At 34.6% G+C, this 17,872-nt stretch overlaps 1 protein-coding gene across 1 annotated transcript; it reads left to right on the top strand.

Moving 5' to 3' along the window:
- Positions 1–5,892: 5,892 nt before the first annotated feature.
- LOC142356639 (porphobilinogen deaminase-like) lies at positions 5,893–7,322 on the top strand. The gene has a single exon (XM_075408485.1). It carries the CDS (start codon positions 6,063–6,065, stop codon positions 7,302–7,304), a length of 1,242 nt encoding a protein of 413 aa, XP_075264600.1. The 5' UTR covers positions 5,893–6,062; the 3' UTR covers positions 7,305–7,322.
- Positions 7,323–17,872: the final 10,550 nt, after the last annotated feature.

Raw genomic sequence — 17,872 nt, 5'->3', positions numbered from 1 at the left:
AAACTATACTAATACTCTGCAGGGATCTCAAATCTTCTTGTATGGTCCTCTGAGAATGCACTGTCTTACTCCTACGAAATGCTCGACCAAACACTAATCAGCTAATGTTCGAATCCTATGGGTTAATTGAAATTGACTCCTTTTCCCTATAAAAAAACCAAACAAAACATTTGTGTTTTTATAGGCTAGTAAGAGATGGGACTAATTAATTTGGTGATCATTCATTTCATTTTAAGTGTGAAAAATACTATTGTAAATATAGCTCATTTTGACCGGGGAAAGGAAAGAGTTTCGGTAGAGCTCTTTAGTGTTGCAATGTCATTTTTGTTACGAAATAAAAGCTTTCATTTTTTGACTTGGCATTTGATGCTGAAGTTTTAAAGAAATGAGAAATTGGTGTGAACAAATTGGAGCCTTAATAAAATGCTCGTTTAAAGGACCTAAAGCTACCTCATGCACCGCCAGTTAAAGAATGTGCCATTGCATAGTAAGTAATTGTGTAAATACAGCCCATCAGCTTTTTTGAACGAAATTCGGAGTAATTTTGGGACCAAAGACGTTTCTCAATTTCAAGGTAGAACAGAATTTGCTGATGTTGGTACGAATTTTTATAGCTCTAAAACGAGAAGCTTTACTGCGTTACGTTTCATCAAATAGAAAAACTCGACTGTAGTGTGAAGTTTTTCAACTGTTTGAAATTAATTTTTACCTAACACTTGAGTGTTAAATTTGAAACCACCAATCTAAAATCTAAATCAGGTCGATCTTAATACAATTGTTTGATGTTGCTAGTCATTTTGATTTATCTCAATCTTTCTGGCGAAAATATAAGTACAAATTGCCTGAGATAAATGTCAATTGGGTCTTTTCCTTCGTAGCCACCACATCATGCCCCCCCCCCCCCCCCCGTAGTCATTGCCACCCCCTCACCTCGAAATTTCAGCCCCCAATCATAGTAGAATTGCGGTAATTAGGGGTGGGAGTTATGATAGGAAATACCCTGACAAATTTGCTGCCGTAAAACACTGATGATTGTTTATAACTTGTCATTGTAGCAGTTGTTTTGACGTTAATGAGCTTGATGCTTGTTCTCCATTAATTGCTGAAGTGTGAATAATAAATTGTTAATTTCGAATACATGAATGTTCATTTCTTTTATTGTCAAATTGCATTTAAACAATTTACCATTAGTACAAATCCCATAACTGAATGAATGATGTCCATATTTGAGGCACAAACATGAAATAGTTTCGTAATCTGTGAACAAATATTTAATATTTGACTCGAAATATGCTGATAAGCGGGTTCAGTTAATTGTAATGCTGGATCTTACTGTTTCGCAATGTGAACAACTTTATGAATATCCAAATAAATACAGTAGTAAAACTAGTTTCTCATGGAAAGTTTTCGGATGATTAAGTCGCAATTTTTCCTGGCAAAACTGTGTACACTATGATTAAAAAACGACACTTTCTTTTGCAGAGTTGTACAATTGCTCGAAAGATGACAAACGGTTGTTAATTCTGATGTTCGTTTGTACCTCTATGAAATTGGACTCCGAATTAATTATATAATTAATGCTGCTTGCTTCCTCTGATCGACTGATTAACGTCTATTGTTAACGACTACTTCAAAGCAGCCATATACTCTATATGCCATTCACTGTTATGACGTAATTGATAAATTTCGCCTTGCTCATTACGTTCCTCTTCATGACCGCTATCATAGAAATGTAAAAAGTCAAGATATCTTAGATTTTTTCAATTTCGTATCTCTGACCAAGTTTCCATCTTTTTTTTGTATATAAATGCATTTTTCGTGTATGATTCCAATCAGTTTTGATAAGTTGTTGATAATTAAATTCCAATAAATTTTTGAAAGGGTGTGAAGATGTGAAATTGCCTTGTATTAAGGGTGAAGTAATGCTCAAGGGTTTTGTAATTGCATCAAATATCAATGATAGCGGCAATGATTGGAACGCTCTAGCATCCATCAAATTGAACGTTTCTTCCTGCTAACAATTGTACATAGCACAAATAAACAACAACCCCTTTCAATGTTGCATATTTCAAATTGAGTAAATTGACAAGAATTGACAATAAATGATGTTCTGTTAGATAGATTAAATGTAGTGTTACTTACCAGAATCGCTGTTTAATTACGATCAGAAACTAATTAGTGCAAATGTAGCTTACTAATTCTCGCTATCTCTCTTGTTCTTTCTTTCTCTCTCTCTCTCTAAAATGTTGAGTGCCTTCCTTTAACCTGATGTACATTATTCAAATTCCAATTCAATGTGTTCCCAACGTATTTTGAATATTTCGCGAAGCTTTATTGTGGAAGAGATGAGTAGTTGGCATATACTTTACACAAAGTTGAAAAGTATTTAGGTTGTTCCATATCTAGTCCAACGGGGCGCGGAGGCATGGTCGACCAAATGAACTAGTCGAACATTTTTAAAACGTATGATAAATATACTTTATTTCAGTATACTATGTTAAATAGTATTTCTGATAAATTTATCTATGAGTAAAGTAATGAGTATATTTTGGGTGTTTTCACAATTTGAGTAGTTTATCCTGGCATCGCTAGGTCCGCCATGGGAAATTGAATGAAGACGATAACATGCGTGTAAAAGTTTTCTGATTTCGATCATTCTCGGAAGCTGAGAAACAATAACATTTTAATGGTCAAACTAGGTTAGTGAAATTAAAAAAAGTTTTGGTATTCCGCTTATGATTTTCAAATTATAATCAAAAAAAGGTCATGGATTTCAATGGCTTTCAAACGCTATCAATGGCTTTCAAACGCTATCAATGGCTTTCAAACGCTATCAATGGCTTTCAAACGCGTCTTTCAAGCTCGCGAAGTTTGTAGTTAAAACAAAATAGCGTGGAGTGAAAATTTTCAATCAATAACAGCAGAAAATGTTTATTGTAATATTTTGAGTCGAAAAGATAGCTCAATAACTATAAGTTTCGAGGTAGCAAAACTTCTCTGATGAAATTAATTGTTTTTGTGTTATTTTGTGGTTGATGACAACTTATATAGAGCGCTGGTTGTCTGGGTATTTTTGTTATGCCGTCTCACGCTCTTTTTTGGTTAATCTTAATTTGGGGTTAATCTAAGTCACTGCAAGGTCAATAAAGAGTGCAGCGTAGTTGACACTGCTATTAATAAGGCGCACGAATGAAATGAATTCAGAAACTTGAATTGTAGGATATTTTCTCTTGATTGCTTCTGCAACTGATTAAAAAATTCTGTTAACTGTTTCGTTCTTAATTATACAGCATGAATGTATGTTTAGTAGCAGTTCACTACTAAAAGTCAAATGAAAATTGCGCCAAAATTGGTGCATTTTTCACTTTAAATTTATCAGTGGTTATAGTGGTATATAATAACCTCTAATGACGTCATTTGAATCCCCCATAATGATTTTAGTTTTCTTTTAAATAAGTTTGGCGGTTATGTTTTAATTTGAAGTTAACAAAGTTAACTTTATAAAACAAGATTTGATCCCTAAAAGTCAGTTTTGATCAATTTGTTTTCTGCGATAGGCATGCAATAGCGAAATCGTGAGGGGATGCAGGTCTTTTTAGATAGTTTTTTTTTTGGTAAAGATGAATGGGTTTGTTCACTCCAAAGGCATCTGGTGCTTAAATTTTTTAATTGCTGTCAAACAAAGTTCGTGGCAATTATATTAGTCGTGGTCTTTTAAAGCAATTTTTTGGCCAATTTTTTGTATGACCCCTATGACTTATCATCCTCAAGAACGGGATAAACCGGCAGCGCCCGGAGGGCAGTAAGTTCTCTTGAGATTCACGGCTTACTAGACTAAGTATGCGATTCACGGAACCTGTTTAGAGACATAAATTCGTGGTATAAAGGGGATTCTTAAAAGTGCCCCCCTCCACCCCTCAGTCTCTCTTTGCCTATGAATTACTGGGCTGGTAGAACATGGTGATAAATTGAAAGTCATGTTTTTAATTTTTTTTTGGTTAATTTATGAGAAAAGTATTTGGTTTAGCGAGAAAAGTTGAGACTCGAATATATTCAGTTCTATTTGTGACGAGGCTAGCTTTGTCCATGCACGAATGGGAGAGTTTAACAGTGGCCTCGTTATGATCGCTAGCTGCTGTTTTGCTCTAGCATATTTTTGAAATTTATCACCCATTGCTTTTTGGGATCTATTTTTGTTTTTGTGGTGTAATTGAAAATGAGAAATTTGCAATTCTTGAAAAGATTATGATTGTCCAATCTCCTATTTGGAAGAAAGCTGTTTATAGCTGGCCAAGCTATATTTATTTCAAATTAAAGAAGCTTGTTTAATAAAACTTTAATTTTAGTAATCGTGACCCTTTAAATCATAAAAACTATTATTTCATTTTCGATCGTTAAGTTTTGCGATTTATTTTTGTTTCAGTTGTGTAATTGAAAATGAGAAATTTGCAGTTCTTGAAAAGATTATGATTGTCCAATCTCCTATTTGGAAGAAAGCTGATTATAGCTGGCCACGCTATATCTATTTCAAATTAAAGAAGCTTGTTTAATAAAACTTTAAGTTTAGTAATCGTGACCCTTTAAATCATAAAATCTATTATTTCATTTTCGATCGTTGTTTTCGCTGGTGAAAAATAAATTTGCTTAAATAAATTTGTCGTTTTTCTACTCGTTGAAAATTTTCTCTGAGTGTGACTATCTGTTTTCAAGTACGAACATCAAAAAAATTGCAAACTTTATATAGAAATTTCGATTGTTGGCAGAGAACCCTTTGCCACAAAAAGTCTTGTCTGTTACGGCTTCTGGTTTTGGCGTTTAGCATATGTTTTATGCAGCATTGCTCTGATTTTAATACTTTTGAAATGCTAGAAATTTTAATCACGATTTATTGAGAAGTATTTTCTCAACGGGGAGGTTTTAAACAAATTTTATTCACTAAGTAGTTTGTCTACTGGAGCCGTAAATGTATCCAAAGAAGTGAAACTACGAGCCTTTGAAAACAAAAACAGCTGTTTTAATTAAATTACCTTGTTAAATTTTGTTCCATCAGTAAAGAACATGTTTTCTTGGTGCCTCTATTTTTTAATCCTAAAATTGGGTTCCCTAGAGGACTGAAAAACGAAATAACGTGGCACAGTAAAATAAAATGTTTCTGACACGAATTTGATTTCTTGCGGTACCTATCGAGCTACTTGCAAATGAGACTTGAGAATCCAGAGTTTATTGATATTTTTGAAATTAAAGTGTGTTAGGTTCTTTTAACGTGAAACAGTACAAATTTACGTAGTGAAGTTTTATGGGAAAACTTTATCTGACATTTTGTTCGCGCCTTCACAAATTTTGAACGATGATTTAGTGATCTAACTTTAGTGATACTGGTTTTGAGATTTTATTCCTACAGTGGAACAGTTTGTTATTTTCCTCTCCAGGCAGGGAATGGTTTGCATAAATTCTAATAGTTATGGTCTATAGGAAATTGTTGCTTTTAATTGATCTAAATCATATGAATTCAAAATATAATGAAAAGCGTTAGGCTCGCGAAAGCCGATTTTCACAGCCAAATTTTGCTTCAAATGTTTTTGTGAGACTTCAAATAGTTCTCCTAAGCTTTATTTTGATTGCTTATGCCTCAATGGGCGGCTCTTGTATGAAACAATTCCAGCTCCCACTTTAAATGATCAAAAACGTTTAGACAACTTGTGACCGGAAGTTTGTTCGCGTGAAATTGTAAAGTAAATGCGATTAAACTGCCTGAATTGTGTTCACATAAAAACGTACCAGTGGTACACAAATATGGTCCCATAGAACTTCGTGAACAAACTTGATAAGAATTATATTTGCATGCTCGTGCGCGTTTGAGATTTCAGCGATAAGCATTGTAAGACTAATATTGTTTGCGACGTAGCTTATCTTTAATTGAGGAACTGGTCAAGAGAAGTAATTAAATCTGGGATTGAAAGACGGGTATTATTCATGTTATGGTTTAACCTAAATTATTCTGATCATCAAAGCTTTTGGTGTTGCAATTGAAGCTTTGAATATCAAATTGCTCATTTTCAGAAATGGTGGAACTAAGCAATGGACACAGTTCACAGCAACCATCCAAAACTGTCATTCAAATTGGAAGTCGTGATAGTGAACTTGCAAAACTTCAATCTAATATTGTAATCGACATGCTTCGAAAAGAACCTGATAGTTCCAAATACGACTTCAATTTAGTGACTATGAAGACAATCGGAGATCAAATTCTGGACAAGCCCTTGGCAAAGACGGGCGAAAAGAATTTGTTCACAAGGGAATTGGAAACGGCGCTGGCTGACGGAAAAATTGATATGATTGTTCATAGTTTGAAAGATTTGACGACAACTTTGGAGGATAATTTCGAAATTGGCGCTGTGCTCAAACGTGAAAGCCCGTACGACGCAGTAGTTATGAAGAAGAGTCTAACCGAACATTCCCCACAACAATTCAGAAATCTAAAACATCTTCCGGATGGTTTTCGCATCGGAACTAGTTCATTACGCAGAACTGCTCAACTGAGCAGAAGGTTCCCGCAACTTAAGTTTTCGTCTATTCGTGGAAACCTTAACACGAGATTGCGAAAACTTGATGATGGCGATTTATATGACGCAATAATATTAGCAGAGGCAGGGTTAGTACGATTAGGATGGAAAGATAGAATATCATTCTTGCTGGATTACGAACAAGACGATTCGTGTTTGTACGCCGTTGGTCAAGGCGCTCTTGCTGTCGAAATTCGGAAAAACGATTCAAAAATGATGGAAATCTTGAAAAGTTTAAACGATGAGAACACGGTATTGCGGTGTCTTGGTGAGCGAGCGTTTTTGAAACAACTCGATGGAGGCTGTAGTACTCCTATTGGAGTACATAGCTCAATTTTATCCGAAAACGAGGCTGAATCGTCTGAAAAAGATGTCAAATTAAAACTAATTGGACGTGTTTTGAGTTTAAACGGTGATATGATGATCGAAGCGTGCAAAGATTGTGTACTTAAACACTATGAGCCAGGTTTAAATGGTCACAATGACAAAACAAGCTATGGTGATGCACCTAAGATGAAAACTGCCAAGCTAGAGTTTGAACTAACGGGCTTCAACCCATGTATTATTGACAAAAATGATTGGATGCTTAAAGCAAGTTCTGTTGGGGTTGAATTAGCAAAAGAGTTGTTATCCAAAGGTGCTGAAAGCTTATTGGATGATTGTAAAGAGACTATTAGAAATGAAGTGTTAAATGGAAAAGTAAATCCTCAATCTATTGTAAATAAGACACTTGTATCTTGATGTAAAGAGCTTTTTACACATTTCTTTTATCTGAGTGTAGACGTCAATTATTCTGCATCCGAACTGCGCTTACCTATTTACCTACTAGGAATTGTGAAATTCAAGTTGTGAAAATGGCACAGCTCGTTTAAAAATGGCAATTTTTTATGCGGACAATTGAGTTCTAGAGAATCTACGCGTAGTTTGTTAAATTTTTTAACAGTTTTAAGGAACTTAGAACTCTTTTTGAAAAAATTGGGATTGAAGCTCCTTCAATGGACAATAAGAGCTGTAATTCTGAGCATGTGGTGATATGATTATTTTTTTCTGCTTTTATTTCACAACTACAACTAATTGTAAACAGTAAGTCTCGAATCTTTGTATGGCATATATTGGTGCACGTAGTCGTTTTAATAACTTCGAAACTAAAAACGGGAAGCATGAAAGCTATGTATAAATTCCCAAGAATTGTCCCTGTAGATTCGCCGAACCTCATCGGCCAAGTAAGGCTAATTTTCTTTACTGCCTGTTTTGTTCTTTTTCTATGTATGTTTGTCTGCTATATTTATTTGAAATTTCGAGGAAGATAATGAAACAGTTAATCCTAATTGCCATTTTTCTAACGTTTAAGCTATTGAGAGCAACAGGCATAAGCTACACAATGATTACCACACAGGTTTGTAAATACTTTCCTCAAAAAAAATCGAAAATTCTCTTAATACCTGATTAATTGTTAATACATCTCTCAATGCATATTTTTTCAGAACGAGGTAAGAATAATGCGAAATTAATAAAAGTGTTTATTATCAGTTTCTATGTAACTGATTGCAAAATTTTGATGCTAAAATAGCTGCTATCAATTCTTTCTTGTTGTTTGCGCAATTTAAGATTTGATTATTTTAAACGCAAAGTTTCTTAAGGTTCGTAACAGTTTCTTTTTGGTGTTTCTTTAAACAGAAAGGGAACTGAATTTCTCATTTTAAATCCCCATGGGTATAATGAGATCTAATTCCATCGTTTATAAATATTTCAGTGACATGATGCCCCTTTCTATCTCGATTTGAGGCACAATTGAACCCCTGCCTGTGTCGTTGGAGAGCAGTTCAATTGACCTTGGTCGGTCATGCATCCTTGATTGTAAAAGGTAGTTTGTAAGCACTTCTTTCAGGTTAAAGGGTGTTTGATTCTAAATCAGAATTGTTTCCCAAAATTCGAGAGCAGGGCAATGCTCGCAATGGAAATTGCTGAAAAATGCTGGTTTGTTTTGAAATAGTTGATATTTAATCTTTCAGCAAAGTTGGTTGGCCATCTAAAAGCAAATTTGTTGGACATGGACCAAAGTTAAATAACAGACAAAAAATTTTTTATGAACTAGAAAAAGAACATTTAACTTCCTTATCTTTGGAATCTTAAGTATTTTTCGAAGTTATTTGTTGCCTTATAAATAGTTTCTTTGATTTTTATCCAGAAGCCGTATCCAAATGAACTACTGTGATACTCCTTATGTTCAAGAAAACTACGCAAAACAATATTCTAGAGAAAAAGGAGAAAACTAAAAACTGAAGTTTCATTTATACCTTGGTGGTTTTACTGGCCTCTCAAATAGACTACGTTGCGTTCAAATTAGGTCCTCTGTCTCGTATATATTTGATTCAATGGCAATGTTATGGAATCCTATTCTAACTCTTTGAGTTAATAAAGAGAAAGACCAATAAATTTTAAAAATTATCTTATTTTTTGTAAAAAAAAAGATTCTAAACCTTATTTTTCCTTCTTAACTATTCTTTTTGTAAAAGATTCTAGAAAAAGATTTCAAACCTCAAACCCAACTCATCTATTTCATTTCAGAAATCATTTATTTGAAAGGTCTCAAAATTGGACTATTGGACTATAAATTTTCGTTAGCTTGCGGTTGATCTCCTATTTCAGTCAATAGAAGTATTGAAATAACGGGGAGATATCAACAGTATATTTTGCCTTAAATAAGATTTGAAACAGGAAAATACGTTTGATAAGTATATAAGCAGATTTCTTATACAATGCAAAAATTTCTTCTTCCATCTTATTTGTTGATTGGACCTAAAATAGCTATTGGTTTTTATTGGACACTCAAATACAACAGGAAAGGCAGCCACTGGTGGAAAGGAATTTTTTTCAGCGTCCTTACTTGAGACTTAAATTGCTTTCCATATTTGTGCTGTTCAATTGGTTCTATTTCGATAAGCAGACCGATTTAATTAATATTCTAGATTAGGATTTATCTTTCCAATAATGAAAAGTTTTAAAGGTGGAATATTTTCCTAAATTGTTGCAACATAGTAATCAAAATCAAGTTCACTAGTTGATTAGGGGCTCTGTACAACTATGATTAGCCTAATTCCTCAAATATGGAGAATTTGTATCAGGAAAAACAGAGAAAAAAGTTTTTTTGAGAAAAACTAAGATGAACATTATCTTTGCCAACATTGCAATCGTGTTCTCAACTTATGTTTGGTTGACTTGAGAATATAGTTTCTCTAATTGACTCATAAGTGTTTCAATTCAAAAAATTTAAAATTCTTTAATTTCATACTTCTTCAATTTTTCACCTAAATATTGAATCGAAGAAATTTGATCGAAATTAGAAGTGGTATATTAGAAGTAGTTTGATAATCGTATAAATGAATTTAAAAAAACTTTATGCAGTTTTTACTAAGAGACAAAATTTGACAATCAGCATTATCTTTTTGATGGGTTCATGATATTCGGTGATATTTTTAGAAAAAAAACTTTTTAACTGGATCTTGAGTCTAACTATATGGTAGAGATTTTATTTGCTGGGCTTACTTTCAATGAGATGGAATTTATTGTAGTAAGAATTGTGGGAGTCGTACTTTATAGTACTGAAAAGCTGCTTAACCGTAACATTTAAAAGACGGTAAAAATTTCAAATTATTTTTGAGTTAGAATTAGACATTTAGTGACGCTTCACTAAGGCATTCGCTTCGTAAGCGTCCATTTTACTTACATAGTTTTATTGCAGGTTTATACTGTCAATTTTGTTTCAAGTTTTCTTTTTTTGTTTTACAAATCTTTTTAATAGCCGCCCTCATCATCTCAGCCGGCTATTATAGCGCTCCTATTTTTTACAATTCAAAGAATTTGAATTGTATTGGGGCGCTGTCTTTTTTTTTAAGATCTGTTCACACATTTTCATGATTTTTGAAGTCAAATTGGAGTAGTGATTTTGGTCACGCCGAAACAGGAAATGGAGCGAAAAAGCGAGTGGTTTTGCGGCGTGAATTTTTTCGCTCTAATTTTAAAGTAGAGTGCGAAAGTGGTGTTTGAACAAAAATTCGGTTTCTCGGTAGTGGTTTTTTGTTCACATGCGGCAATTTCACTCTGATTTTTACTGTTTTTTCGATTTTTTGGATCGGATTTTTTTCTAAATGGTTTTCCCAATCCATTCACAGCTCATTTTAGGCCTAGTTTTTTGTTTGAATTAAATTTTCATTACTCGCTAGTGGTTTTTTGTTCACATGCGGCATTTTGACATTGATATTTTGTTTTTTTTTTCTTATTTTTTATCTGATTTTTTAAAAATGGTTTTCTCAATTCACTCATAGTCCATTCTAGGTCTAGTTTTTCTGTTTAATCAATGAAAATTCTTTGAATTGTTCGTCAGGACTTGTCCTGCTATGTTTTTTTACTTCGTCGAACAAAAAAATGTTTCGCTTTACCTCATTTTGCCGCTTTTTCAAGATTTTGCGTGAAATCTTTTTGACTTCTCTGGGCTAGTTTCTCTCTTCTCTCATTCTGCTGAAAGTGATTTTGAACATCAGTTGCTCAGCAAAGTAATTCAAAATGAACAGAGTCAGTATAAAAATTGAAGTCAGAAATAGAAACGGGATAAACCCATAAAGCCCAATTTTAGATGCCAGCTATTTGAACGTCGTTCCTATAAGTCTTAGTTACCATCTCTTATGCTTATTGGTATTGATAGTAGCCCCTGTAGCCTCTCTCTAAGAAACAGAAGTATGTTCAACTACGAAGAAATGCCATCAAAATAAATTGGACTTAAAAAATGTTTTTGTACAAAATTTTTTTTCAATATCTTCTATTCTTTCAATCCCAATCATGCTTATTGGAATTAACGGCGGCTATTTTCCGGCAATCTGCCGGGTATGTTTACTTTGTTTTGGTACAACAAATGTTTTGGTAAATGCTGCTTCAAAATTGCCATAATTTTGACTGAGCACTTTTTGGAAAAACCCGATTGCGTCGTATTTTCCAATTCTGCGAAGCAGGTTAAATTGTTGGGCATCGAAAACAATTTTCGTTTATCTGAGGGCATTGCAATGTAGAACGTCAGCAATCGCTTATTTTTTATCTTGTTTCATTTCTGAAAAACTGGAATGATGTCATCGGAGGATCAAACTCTGGTCTCTTCAGTCAACATTCTGCCACAGTGGAAAAAATTGCCCGAGATTGTTCAAGCGGTATTTTGGTTAAAAAACACTTGCTTTTTGCTGCTTCTTCAAACTGACTTTTTTGCTGCAGTTTGTCTTAACTTCTCGGAATTTTGTCTTAACAGCAAAAGAAGTTCTTTGTCACGTTGATGCCTTACAATAAGATTATTAGGTCCTTTGGTACATCGTTTAGTATTTTATCAAGTTTGTGGTTAATTTTGGATGTCTTCTGCACTCTATTGAGCCTCGAAGCAGCTGTTTTTCAGATATTGGTTGTGTGCATGCTGTGAACTGGATCTTGGTTTGAGGTTGAGTTGTTTTTGTATGTCGTAGTGTAAAAACTTTGCAAACATTGAAAGAAAGGAGCTGAGGGGAAAACAAAATCTAAAATTTGGAAACCTGACTCTAAATTCTGCTTTATGATATGATGATGATGATGACGTGATGATGTGCGTCTCAACGTACGTATGGCTTATATGACACTGACGCAGACATTTGTTTATTAGTGACCGCAACCACGTTAGATTTTTACGTGAAATTAAATACTCCCGAAACTTGATCTGTAAGTTTTGTGTTAAAAATGTTCAACGACCAAGTTTTACACCGGCCGGATGAATATTCACAATGCTGAAAAGTAAGATGAGATGATGAAAAAATCCTACCGATAACTGAGCAAACATTTTTGAAAACAAAGTTTCTTTGATAGAAATGCTACAGTTGCGCTGAATGTAAACAGCATTGATACAACGAACCTATTGTTCATACTCAGTTTTTTATTCCTCGCGCACACTTCTCAAGCTATTTTTTTGCTGTTTTGCATAGTTCCCTGTATGACGATATCAATTCACTATTTGACCAAATTGTACCGTAAATTGAATTTCCATGCACAGCTTTGTTTATTTGTTTCGACTGTTGACCTTTGTTTGTTTCCTATGGCGCCTTGCATTTCCTTTTTCCTTGCAACAGTTGTGAAAAGGCATTGTATCCAATATCCCGTGCTTTGAACACAATTCAGCCTCGGATCTTCTGTTCACATTAGTCTTTTGTTTATTTTTCACCATTGATTTCTTTTGAGCGCATGAACAAACAGATAGCTACTTTTTCATGCTTTAAACTAAATGTTTGACAGAAATAGTTTCTGTGTACAAAATAAGTTTTGAGTATTCTGCGCGATATCAGATTACATGCGATATGTATACTGGCACTAGCTGTTGCAATTTTAAAAGGGAAAAATTGTTAAATAGCGATTATTTCATCTCATCATTGAACACAGTTCAGCCTGATTGTTTTTTTAATAGCCGCACAGCGATAGCTGGGGCTATTATTGGCCTTCTCTTGGTTTTTTTTTACAATTCAAAGGATTTGAATTGTTTTGGGGCGCTGTCTTTTTTACGACTCGAAGAGGAGTATTGGAGAAGTCCTTTTTTTAAATCAATTTTATTCGAGTGAATTTTGAAGCGGGAAATGAAACACGTGAAAAAATTTGGAGTGATTTTGTTGCTGAACAAAATGAAGAGTGGAGCGAAAAGAGAGTGGTTTTTTGTTCATATCGCTGTTTTCTAGAGAGCGAGAAATTGAAGTGTGAAAAAAAATTCTGTAAGTGAGCGAAATTTTTTGTTCACGTGCGGCATTTTAAAGCAGTTTTTTCTCAATTTTTTGGTTAAGAGGTTTGGTTATGATTTGCTTTCAACTTTAGGCTGGGTTTGGCAGTGGTTTGGAGGTTTCTGAAAATTTATATGAACTTTATGCTAATTCGGATGTTTTTCATGTATTTTGCTGACTTTTGGGCTAATTTTTACGATTTTTTTTATTATTGTTTTGTTTTACCTCCTCAAATGGTTATTGAAGATACCCCTATTACTTGAGCAGTTTTTAGTTAACACGTGGTTACAGTTTTGTTGATATGAAGCATTTTTTGTTGAGAAATATGAAGAAAAATGTCGAAAATTGGAATTAATTTCCTTAATTTTTTGCAGTTTTTTTTGGTTTTTTTTGACCTTTAGACAAGTTTCTCAACCTATTATGACGTGCCTATTGTTTTGCGAGCATCTGGGTACCCTTTTGGTTGAAAAAATTTTTGTTTAGATGTATGTGCTCTTGAAATATTAAAAAAAATATTAACTTTCCAGTTTTTTTAGTCAAAGTTGTTTGTAAAACTTATTTTTTCAAGATTTGGCTTCAAGTATTTTAAAAAATCTCATACTTGGTTTTAGAAGTTACTAGTTGTATTGATGAAGTAATTGTGGCAGAGATAGTTTTTTCGGGTATCAATTTATGACATAATTTGGTCAGATTTTTATCATATTTTAATAGATTTGATTTTTTTACTTATTTGTTTTATGGTTTTATTTTAAGATAATCATAATTTATTGGAGGCACGTTTTGTCTGATGAGTAGTTGGTTGGCATGTAAAAGGATTTCCACTTCGAGTAGTTTCCGGAATTCTTCCGGCTATGTTTTTTTAAGATCTGTTAACACATTTTCATGATTTTTGAAGTCAAATTGGAGTAGTGATTTTGGTCATGCCGAAACAGGAAGTGGAGCGAAAAAGTGAGTGGTTTTGCGGCGTTAATTTTTTTCGCTCTAATTTTAAAGTAGAGTGAGAAAACGGTGTTTGAACAAAAATTCGCTTTTTCGTTAGTGGTTTTTTGTTCACATGCGGCAATTTCACTTTGATTTCTTACTGCTTTTTCAATTTTTTGGATCAGATTTTTTTCTAAGTGTTTTTCCCAATCTATTCGTAGTTCATTCTAGACCTAGTTTTTTGTTTGAACCAAATTTCCATTTCTCGCTAATGGTTTTTCTGTTAAATGCGGCATTTTTAAATTGATTTTCTGTTTTTTTTTATTTTTTATCTGTTTTTTTTTTAGAAATGGTTTTCCCAATTCACTCATAGTCCGTTCTAGGTCTTGTTTTTGTTTAGTCAATGAAAATTCTTTGAATTGTACGTCAGGACTTGTCCTTCTGTTTTTTTATTTCGTCGTCGCGATTTTTGTTACGACCATATGACGTCACAACCACTTCAAATCTGCTTTTTGTTCATTCGTTCATGCAATTTCAATTGAAGTGTGAGTGTGACGTCATTTTTCGCTCTTAGTGGAGCGATTTTTTTTGTTCTTTTGCGTGATTAAATTTTGGTCTGACTCTCAAAAATGACTTCCTTACTTTGAAATTGACTTTTATTTACTTCAATTCAAAGAGATCAGGTCAAATGGGTGTGTGTCACTCTAAATGAAGGTTATATGAGAGCTGCTAATAGAGGCAGCAAAAATTTATACTGATTTTTAGTCAAAATATGACATCAGCCTTCAATGAAAAGACGATTTTTTTGGTCTGTCTTTTTTACTGTTTTTTTGGGACTGCAGATCTACGAAGCAATTGCGGCTATTTTCTGGGAATCTGCCAGCTATGTTTGTTTATTTGTCTTGCTGTCAGGAAAAAATATCCAGAAGCCAATATCCCAAATGCGAAAAATCAAAAATATACCCAGTAATTGATCCTAATGCTGAAATTACCAGAACGGTTCTTTAACATATTTGCTAATGCATTTGACTACAGGAATTGACCATGAGAATATTGGTTCATGGAAATTGATGTGAAACTGGCACAATCGAACATGGGATTACATTATCCACTTATGTATGATAAAACATGCTTGCAATACCGAGTGCTAATTTTTAATTGGATTATTGAACGAAAATATCAAGGGAATAAATTGCGTATAGTTGCAATGGTTATATTGACGCATCGGGTATTTCTGCATTGGATATTTTGTCATCTAATCATTTTTCACCACTAAATTAGCTTCGAGCTAGTGAACAAACGGTGGTCCTTGGTACACTCTGATTGGTGATGTAAGTTGAAGGTAGTGTTTTCTTACGAAAATTGTGACGTTCAAGTTGTTTAACGTTGTTATGTTGGTGATATTGAGGTGGCTGTATTGTCTTCCAATATCTTCTGGGTGTCGCCGCAGCTTGGTTAAGTTGTTGGTCTCAACAACGTACCCTTTTTTCTTGTTATACTGTTTGGTCATTGATGTCTTCGTCGATCTGGTTAATTAAGATCTGATGTCCGTTCCACTCTCTCCCTCCAGGACAAGTTGTTGACGTATATCCTTCCCATGATGAATTTGTTGAGCTGCTCACCGGGTCAATGAAGGCGTTGGTTTGAACTGAAAGCTCATTATTATGCGCTGAGACTGGCTAAACATTAAGCAACTTTGTCGTGCTCTTGTCTTTTTTCATTACTGTAACGCTGTTCTCTGAGATGGGCAAATGGTTTCCGTTCTTGATTAAAGTTTTTTAAGTGTTTGCTTGTCCTTGTGTGGTTTTTGCCCTTCCATATCTTCATTTTGCTTTTTTGTGTCGCTGGCCACATACTTGCTCACAGGAATTCGAATTAGGACAGTTGATGGCGCTGTGTTCTTGTTCGAGTGTCTGCAAATATTTAGTTAATAAACTATGCCCTTAAATGTTGGAGAATGAAACAGTTGGTGGTTTCTGTCGTTTAAGACAAAAGTGGAAATTGATTGCTAGTACTGTTTGCTCTTGACGTCTGTGGCTGCTGTGATCTGCTGCGTTGGTTTGCCTGACTGCTGTTGTTTGTTGGCTTGTGTTTAGAATGTTTTTGTTGGTTGATCTGATGGCATTCTATTGAATGGCTCAGGTTTCCAGAATGTGCGTGGCTGGTTGTTTTTTGTGTGGCGTTTCTCCAGAATGTGTTGAGCGTTGATGACCTTCAGCTATTTCCTTGAGCCATTGATTGAAGCGAGCCATTGACTGAGTGTTGGATGACAATTTTTTATGCAGTACAAAATGATTCCACTTGAATCCCTCGATGTAAAGAACAGTTCTCCAAGGACCTGTTGTTGCGGGCGGTCAGTAGTTGTTGAGTTTCTCCAACAAATTGCTGACAATGGCATTGGGATTACCAAATTGTCATTTCAGTTCATTTATGGCACCTCTGTAGAAGTGTAATTTTTGGACGATTGCTTCGATAGTCCTTCCGGTAAGAATTCTTGAAGATAAGCGATCTGTCAATTTCTGAAATGAGTCTCTCTATTCATACAGCTCAAAGGGCCGAACCAGCCCGCCCCTGTGATCGCGTCTCCGTTGAGTATCTGAAGATTTAGTTTGGGAAGCTCTTCACATGAAGGTGGCCAGAGGGGTACCGGCTGTTGAGGACCAGTCAAAAATTGTCGTTCTTGTGTAGCCGAGAGGATTACTAACTGTGAGTCTCCGATAGATTTAGTGTTAGTTCGTCAAAGCTTGTCGGGTGAGCTGCTCTATGTTTCCAAAAGCTGTTGATATCTTTATGCTGGAATAAATGGCTGTTTTGACCTTGATTGGTAGTTGACGTTTTGACTGTTTGATGCTCGTAGTTGTTCACTTGCTGAGTTGATAGTGATATCGCCGCTTTCAGCTGTTGATATTTCTGCCAAGTTTTTTGCTGGTGTTCAAGTCCTGGTGGTTGCTTTGTTCTTGTTGGCATTTGGCCAACTAGGCTGCTTCATACTGGTGGGTAATTTTTTCTAAACAGTTTTCGTTGGGGAACTTGTTGTCGGGACTGGGTTTCTTGATCTTTTGGGTTCTGATTCATGAACATTGTCTGTGCTCTTGTTTTTGCCTTGGCCCTTTTCTTGGGGATGCGCTTTCGTGATTCGTTAAAGGGTCACCAGAAAAAAATTGCAGGTATTCCGCTTGCTATAATGGTAGTAGTGGAAAATGAGGGGGTCTACCGCACAGAAAAAGGATCCCTCCCTCTAGTAGCCTCGAAACCACTTTCTATATATTTCTAACAACTATTTTTTGTATTTTAGATGCTGCCTAACCACCTGGGCCATAGGATCATGATTTTTATGTTTTATAAATGCTTTTATTCAGGTTCTCTCACAAGGTTAGTTCAAACCGTTCAAACTTTATCTTTACCATTGACATTTGCCAAACAGAATAGTTAGCTTGGTATACAACTTTGTTCAATTTCTTTGAATATCAAACCTCTGTTGAACAATTTTATTATACTGTAAACTCCGTATGTGTACTTTTTCGTTTTCTCTTTGCAACGTTTAGCTTTTTATCTACAATCAAAAACGGTTCCTTAGTTTGAACTTCAAGTAAGTTAAACAATTTTGTCTGAGCTTTG

Source organism: Convolutriloba macropyga, unplaced genomic scaffold (assembly GCF_964194025.1).
Source record: "Convolutriloba macropyga unplaced genomic scaffold, txConMacr16.3 SCAFFOLD_1887, whole genome shotgun sequence".
Classification (NCBI taxonomy): Eukaryota; Metazoa; Xenacoelomorpha; order Acoela; family Convolutidae; genus Convolutriloba; species Convolutriloba macropyga.
This window is presented reverse-complemented; position numbering and strand designations above follow the sequence as displayed.

Excerpts from the sequence above, each read along its gene's own strand:
- LOC142356639 (XM_075408485.1), top strand. The coding sequence starts at position 6,063 with ATGGTGGAACTAAGCAATGGACACAGTTCACAGCAACCATCCAAAACT.